General features: G+C 36.1%; 1 protein-coding gene across 1 annotated transcript in view; it reads left to right on the top strand.

Moving 5' to 3' along the window:
* Positions 1-7,695, top strand: part of LOC115442429 (protein sprint) — a gene marked incomplete at its 3' end in the record, with an annotated part of 260,741 nt that extends 253,046 nt beyond the window's left edge. The window contains 10 exon segments of the mRNA XM_037437367.1: positions 340-466; positions 974-1,088; positions 1,331-1,426; positions 2,149-2,245; positions 6,168-6,334; positions 6,434-6,538; positions 6,693-6,769; positions 6,771-6,876; positions 7,290-7,421; positions 7,574-7,695. Of these exon segments, the coding sequence (XP_037293264.1) occupies positions 340-466; positions 974-1,088; positions 1,331-1,426; positions 2,149-2,245; positions 6,168-6,334; positions 6,434-6,538; positions 6,693-6,769; positions 6,771-6,876; positions 7,290-7,421; positions 7,574-7,695 (1,144 nt within the window).
* Between the last annotated feature and the right edge of the window lie 258 nt (positions 7,696-7,953).

A 7,953-nucleotide genomic window follows, 5' to 3' on the forward strand; every position in this document is an offset into this window, starting at 1 on the left:
AGGCTCATTCATGTCTTTTATGGATCATAAGATATATTTGTAATTTTCGTAGTTAATTCAGATGATCAGACTACCCTAAATGTTTGAAGATGCTTTTAGATCATATTATTCGTAGTTTAATAAATAAATCGCCTGATCATTGAACCTTTACGCTATACAACGAACCTTAAAAGTTTATCGCGGTTTTAAAGTAATGTGCCATTGTACCCTAAATTTTAAAGCAAATTCATATTTAAAAAAAAAATTAATAACATTAATTAGGAAACCAACTGGAGCCTAATACATAATTATTAATATTAATTACATTCGATTATTTACTTAAGTTATTTAAATTTCCAGACAAAAACGACGAAGGTATGAACAACGAGAGCGGTACCTTCCCGTCTCTGGCCGAACAAGAGTGTAGGCTTAGCGGCGTCGACGATGGAACCCAACATTTGACCGTACACCAGGTCGTAGCGCAAAGGTAAACATTGAACTATTTTCCTTCCAAACCTATACCCCAACAGGTTCATCCCATATCACGGAGAACCTAAGGTAGCTGACGAAATGTGGGTGACACACCACCTACCCTTGAAAAACGAAATACTACGTAATACTAAACTTTTTTTGTGATTCATTCATATTAAAAAAATAATTATAGTTTCATAATCATAACAGAATTAGAAGCTAGTCTTAAAATAAGTGATTTTACTAAAGTTTTATTTTTGTTACTTCCTTTCTGTACATATGTAACAGAAATTATTAAAAAAGAGTAGTATAATTTCTTAGTTTTATGTTTTGTGATACACATTTTGGTTTTTCGTAACTAAAATTTTAAATTTAATTCATGATAAAAATTGTCAATGAACTGACAACTGTTACCGTTATAGAGAAATATCAGTGTTATCAGAAATTATCTCGTAAGTTTTTCCACTACCTACATACTTCCAAAATTAAATCATGTAACTGACGTATTGCCATTTGTGAACAGGTTTCCAGACTTGAAACTGAACGCGGAGCCGATGGTGCTGCCTGAAGAAATCCGATCCCCGCCACGTGCATCTTGCTACGACAACGTTCATGATCTCAGACCCTTATCTGAACAGGTTCGTATCGTTTATAACCGTATCTTCCCAAAACATTTGTCACCCCATTGATTTTGTAAACGTTCTATTCATAAAACGAAACCTTCATTAATAACTTTATTTTTATTCTCATTATTGAATTCATTGCGATTGTTATCGAAATACCAGTAAAGACCGTAAGAAAGAAACCTTACTCCAATATACTTACAAGGCTTAATACTTAATACCACTTTATGATACATAATACCATTTTTTTTTTGTAGGCAAGTGACGACGGCACCGTGTTCTCAGAACCTTGGGACAGCTCCCAATGGGATGGATTGATTCCACCATCCAATGGTCAGCAACCGTATGACACGGTAGGTAAAATTTTGTGTCTGCAATGGCATTTTATGTACCAATTTTGTTTTATCATTAAGTTTTGAAAAAACGGCATGGGCGGCCCATCAACCACCGAAATAAAAAAATGAATGCAGTGTTAGGGAATTCACCAAATCTGCATTTAGTATGCGTGACTAAACTGGTATTTAAAAAAATCTACAAATGCTATTGCACTTCCTGATAATTGATTCGAAAACCTGTCTGTCATCGTACATAGATATATTAAAAGAAATAGATGTTGGGGCCAGAAGTCAAGTTAGTTGCTGCCTTCCGCTCTGATGTAAGTCGTTAGCATAGACCTTGACATTATACAAAAACTCGACTACCCTTTTTGTTTTTCTAAACACGTGAATATTTCTTATCGCATAGGCAAATTGTTGAATCTTGATAAGAAATGATATGACAGTTTGTATAAAAATTAAAAGGACAAGTAGGTAATAGGTATCGCTACTGCTCGCTAATAATCCAAAATAATTCAATGATTTTCCGTTTATTTTTGTATCTGCCAAAGGAATTTTAGCTCATACTAACAACACTATAAATTATTTAGTGAACGTTAAAAAATATATGGGTACAATAAACAATGAAAATTATTACACATTTAATGTTAACGTATTATGATTACCAATTCAATTCACCTGATCCTTTCGTCATGATGTATAAAAATATACTTATAGCATCGTTTTTTTTTCTATAATAGGAAGAGCCTTGTGAATGGGAGTCGCCTATTCCGCGAAGGGGACCTATTGCAGCGACGCGGGCGAAAAGCTTCAGGGACCGGTTGGATCCTCTGCTTGGTGAGTAACTATTTTACTTTTTAAACGAGTTTTAAATTATTCACAATGGAGTATTATCTCTTGCCCGCTGCCTTAATATGTAATTTAACGATGGGCGCAGACGATTTTTTTCTTATTAGTCGTGTGTAGAATTGTCCCCCGTTGTTTGTAATAAAATATTGTACATTATTTAAGATAATTGTACTCTATAATTTATGAGAACAATAACTTACCTGAGACTTTTATTAAGCATTAATTGATCCTCCTGGGATGGCTCGTTAGAATTTTGGCGTAATATGGCAGCAAGTAATGGTACAGGAAATATGGCAACAAGTATTTAATAAGTCTGATGATTTTTTTTTTAATTTCCACCATTATTATTTTCCTTGCACATCAGCATTTACAGAGAGAGTAAAATTTTGATGATGAATACGAAATGGCGAGGCAAATAAATAATTCATCTTAACTGATAATTTTGTCCGTTTAATTTGTACGTTTTTTGACACCATGTACTTTTTCTACCTTTTATTTACAAATGGACTTCATTTACCCAAAAAGAAGGTGGCAACCCTAGTCTTTTGTGAAAAAAATATAAAAATAGTTTTTAAGTCCCGACTCATATCGGTACTGCCAATATGACAAACCTCAAGCAACCTGCTGAATTAAGTACGTAGGACTTCAAACATTGTCGCGCCTTTTTCTACCAATAATAATTAAATGTCTAAACCCTAAAACATTTAATTTTTGTTCATTTAGATCTATATATCTTTAGCTATCCTATGAACTTTAGTGTCCGATCTCGCAATAATTTCTTGATGATTTTATCAACTTTACATAAATGTCATAAATATTTAGTTTAAAATGCGCCAAATGTCAACATTGCGTCTAACTTTGGCAGAAATGCATAAAAAAATAATTAGGATTGTTATCGCCTACTATTGAGCTGTGCAGATCGATGCCGAAAAAGTAATAAACAAATCAAATTGAAGTATTATGTGAGCGTTGCAATCATACTCTTTCCTGATTGGTCCATTACGGTGTTAAAGTAATTTATTAATGACGGTCGTTAAGAGTTTAACTTAATAACAATAGTATTACCGTGACATTTATATTTATTTTGCACTAACTAAATCATCTGTCATAGAAAAATATAATTATTCTTATCTATTTTTTTAAATAGATGACTTTGGGTTATACAAATAGCAATATGGATCGCTACAGTGATTAAGGGAACTTTTGTAGAGGGAAAGGCTTTTCGTTTAGTATAAATAATTATTGTGATATCCTTAATTTGATTCCTATTATATCGTTTCATAAATTCCATAACGTCCGCACAGTTACACCGTAATAAAACGCAAACATTGTTAATCTGAATTGTTTTTAATATTCATTATAATTATAGTAATGTACCTTGGTTCCTCCAGCTATTATAGAAACGTTACGCAAACATGTTACACGTGATTACTAAGATCTTTATACTGATGTATTTGTATTTTTGTTGTAAAGATAAGATCTCATATAAAATGCGAAGGCACAGTTGTTTAGTTCATACAGTCTTTATTCATTGCAAGTAATTAGAGTGGAGCTAAATATTGGTTTGCTATATCACCCAATTTTGTTGTTTGCATTTATATAATTCACAATGAGCGTCCCAATTCGTTTATCATCTGTGCAATTTGCGAGCGCTCTGCGTACAATGCACATGCGGATACCATTATAATCAATTTATGACACATCATTATCAAATTAATTAACTAAGTAGAACACACACAATAGGACCGCGGCGCACATTTGTTATCTATCGCTGCATTAGTATTGTAAATAAAATAATTATGGTTAAAGGGCAAAAGTCTACGCGTGCCGTGAATTTCTTAGTCACAGACACTTGGATGCATCGTTTCCCGCATTCGCTATCCGACGCTTGTTGGGAAAGCATTGCGTTCGCGATCTCTATCGTTTGAATGAGAAACTATCGTTTTAAATCTTTCGTTCACGCGGGGAAAAACCGCAAAGTGATCAGCCATGATGTGGTTCAAAAAGTTGTTCCGAGGAAAGTGCGAGAAACGGACTGAGGATACGGCGGGATCCAGCAAGGATGAGTGGATTAACAAATTTGATTACTTGAATATATTCAAGGAAGCAGAAGACGGATGCTCGATAGCCACGGAAGCGTTGGAAGTTGTCCAGACAGAGCCTAGAGATATATGCTCTAACAACGATAAGAAACTTCCGCGGAGATACGCTAGATGAATTTGTATGTGAAAGTGAGTGGGTGTTGGTCACTCCGGACCAATTCTCCGAGCCGAGGTTCCAAAGACATCTGACCAGGACGGATACTTTGACAGCTTTATGCAAGACGGTTGCAGATTCGAACTTGAACAAAAAACGAGCGGAAATTATAGCTAAATCGCCGAATTGCCATTGCCATGAAAGTAAATGGCATAGGAAAGTGAAAAGACCGCCACAAAATATGTTTCAGTGCTTTGTTAACGGTGTTAAGAAAATATTTAAATGTATTGTGCGCAAGATAAAAAACTGTTTTATCAAGAAATCTAGATCGAAGCCTAAGACTTGCACACGTCCTAATATTTTCTCAGACTCCACTAACAATTATTTATGTAGGTAATACAATTTTAAACTCACTCTAATACATTGTTTTATCATTTCTATTGATTTTTAGAGTTTATTCGAAATTATTCGAAATATTTTTGACTGCCCACTTACCTATATTTATCTAAAAAGGACTTAACATGCAAACTTCCATGCTTTTATAGCCATCAGTTTAAATTCTTCATTGTTTGTTGACGGTCAATGTTAAAAATTCAAACGAAGATTCTCTCGGCTTTCCCGCTTTCCCGCGTAAAATTTATGAAAGTTATACATTGTTTTATTTTTGGAAATATTATTTATGCGAATGTTTGTAACAAAATTAAGATGTTTGTTAAAAGTAAACGCAAAAACCGTAGAACCGATTTGGATGGAATTTGGCACATAGATCATGTCCTGCATTATATAGTGTTTTATCCGTATTGATTCGCGAGGCTATTAAGATAAAAATATATACAAATTTCAGGTTGGACAAGCCTGGGATCCTATTATAAATTAAATTAAAACTGAACCCAAAAGTCTGGCTGCCAAACCTTAAGATATTGTGAGCGTATTCTGCGTAAATCGGGCTGTCAACAGCAAAAAATGTAAAAAAATGTGTCATTGTTATATTATATATATATTGGTATATATTGCACTTTGACTTTTTCGCCCACCAACACCTCAAACCCTCCCGTAACTATAAAGGCTGCAGTGTTTGAAACGCCGAGAGATATTTAAAATCTAAAAAACGACAAAATTCGATAACTACTTTTATTTCTATGCTATCTCTTAGTTACAAAACAGAAACCAACGAACATCACAGTATAGGGTGTGTCTCTTATCAGTCGACAACGAAACCACCAGTTGTCATAAATCTCACATTACATCGTTTGATGATAATTAAGTCATAGCGTACGTTAATCCCGTGAACGAAGCGTGCGATGTCAAAGGGACATAATTGATTTGCTCAGTTCCTTATGTCGGAATTGGTTCTCAACTGTTGAGCGCTATCTTCGTGTTAATGAACTGATATACTTAAACCAATATTTATTTTTAAAATATTCAAGGTTCGTCGTCATTGTGACTACAATATGCCTAACGTTAGATTTTAATAACTAATTCAGTTAGGTGCATGATACAATTATGTTGTTGAATTACCTTTATAAAGTAACATAACAGCCACGTGTTAAGATAAGTTTCCTTTGAACGGGAACATAAGTTTGCAGATTATAATAATAATATTTGCAATATATGAATGAAGTGACGTTGCGTCTCATCTAATCAAATGTTTATTCAATGTAAGACTGTGTATCTAGTTAATTGAAGAGAATTAATTAACGAGAGATATTTCCAGCGGCCGGGCGAGTTCGCGCGCTCCGTGGCGGACGCAGTACACGCGGCGCCGGCGCAGCCATCCGCGCGTACGCACTGCATCTCGCGCAAGACAAGAGTACGACGTTTGCGCAGAACATAGACAACTTTATTGCGTGCACGCTGGATTCCAAAGAAACATGTCCGCAGGTTCGTATTCGTATATGTAATTGTGAATTGTGAATCATCTCAGATATTAAGTGTCTTGGACTTAATTTAAACCAGAATTAAAACATAATGTTATTGCAGGTGATGATGCGCAATATGAGACAATTCATGTCCGGTATGAAGAACTATCTCGTGAAGCACGGCGAGAGGGAGTTCGAGAAGGAAGTTGAAAAAGAAAGACTGAAGGTACCGCACTTATCACACAAAGCGACCTATACTAATTTTTTCTTAAAAGTAAAATATTTTAACTACTTGCGAGCTGACCCATTTCCCAAATATATATTTTTTTGAATAAAAAGTTGACACGCCTAAAGCTCCATAATTGTTTGTTGTGGTATAGCTGAAGCCGACGGAGTTCCTGAACCTGGACGCGATCCTGGAGGGCGTGATGCACCGCGTGGTGGTGGTGCCGCTGCGCGCGGCTGTACGCGCGGCTGGCGGCGTGGCACGCGCGCGACGTGCGCCGCCTGCACGCCGCGCTCGAGCGCGCCGCGCACGCCACGCCGCTGCAGCTCGGCGTCAAGGTACTGCACAACACTCAATGCCCAACGTACTGTCAACTATAATAATAATAATATCAGCCCTATACTATATACTGTCCCACTGTTGGGCACGGGCCTCCTCTACTACTGTTAACTACTAACTACATATTCTAAAATACGTATCTAGTTACCTTTATGCTGCTTTTGTTGAAGAACATCTTCAATTTTCCCTTAAAAATATTTGCTGTAATTCAATGACTATGAAAAATTCCATACCATTGACAATTAGATAATTTGATGAACATATATAATCATATTTTTTTTTTTTATAGATACGACCCCGATTCTATTTTAACTACATTAAGGTGTTTAATCGTGTTCATATCATCCATAAGAGATACCCATAATTAACATTAGGATGTATTGTTAATTCTGGCTGTACTATTTCTTTATAGGAAACTACTAAAGTACCTTCTTCAGCTGTATTAGCAGTAATCTCAAAACATTTCCTCAAGATGCAAGAAGCGGACTCTCCGCTGGACAAGCTGGAGAATCTGTTGGCAGCCATATCTGTTATGTTTAATGCGGTAAGTTAATTCTATGATCTATCCTCATTTGTAAAGATAATGCCCAATACGCTTTATTCCTAAGCTTTAAAGATAAAAAAACTGCCTATTTTGTTCGGAATATTTGCAACGGAAATTGTAATTTAAATTGTAATTTTTCGTTTACGTTTCAGATTCGTGGCGAGCGCAGTCTCGGGGCAGACGACTTGTTGCCAGTACTGGCGTGGACAGTAGCGCGGTGCCGACTAGTGTGCGCTGAGCTGGAGGCTGAACTGATGGCTGGTCTACTCCCTCCGCTCCTGGCCGGCGAGGGCGGATACTACCTGACAGCGCTGTTCTCGGCTGTAGCTGTGCTTAAGAGATTGGTGCCAGAACCGGGCAGATACCGCCACTCCGGTAAGCGTGCAGGTCAATATTGAGCAGTTTCCAATCACATTATAATCATTATTCAGAATTACAATACATTTCGATATTTTTTCTAGTAAAATATGATTCTCTAAATAGTCCAGTAGAACATAATTTAACCATGTTGTTTGGGGGTGCTCTGGTGTAG

Source organism: Manduca sexta, chromosome 11 (assembly GCF_014839805.1).
Source record: "Manduca sexta isolate Smith_Timp_Sample1 chromosome 11, JHU_Msex_v1.0, whole genome shotgun sequence".
NCBI classification, from domain to species: Eukaryota; Metazoa; Arthropoda; class Insecta; order Lepidoptera; family Sphingidae; genus Manduca; species Manduca sexta.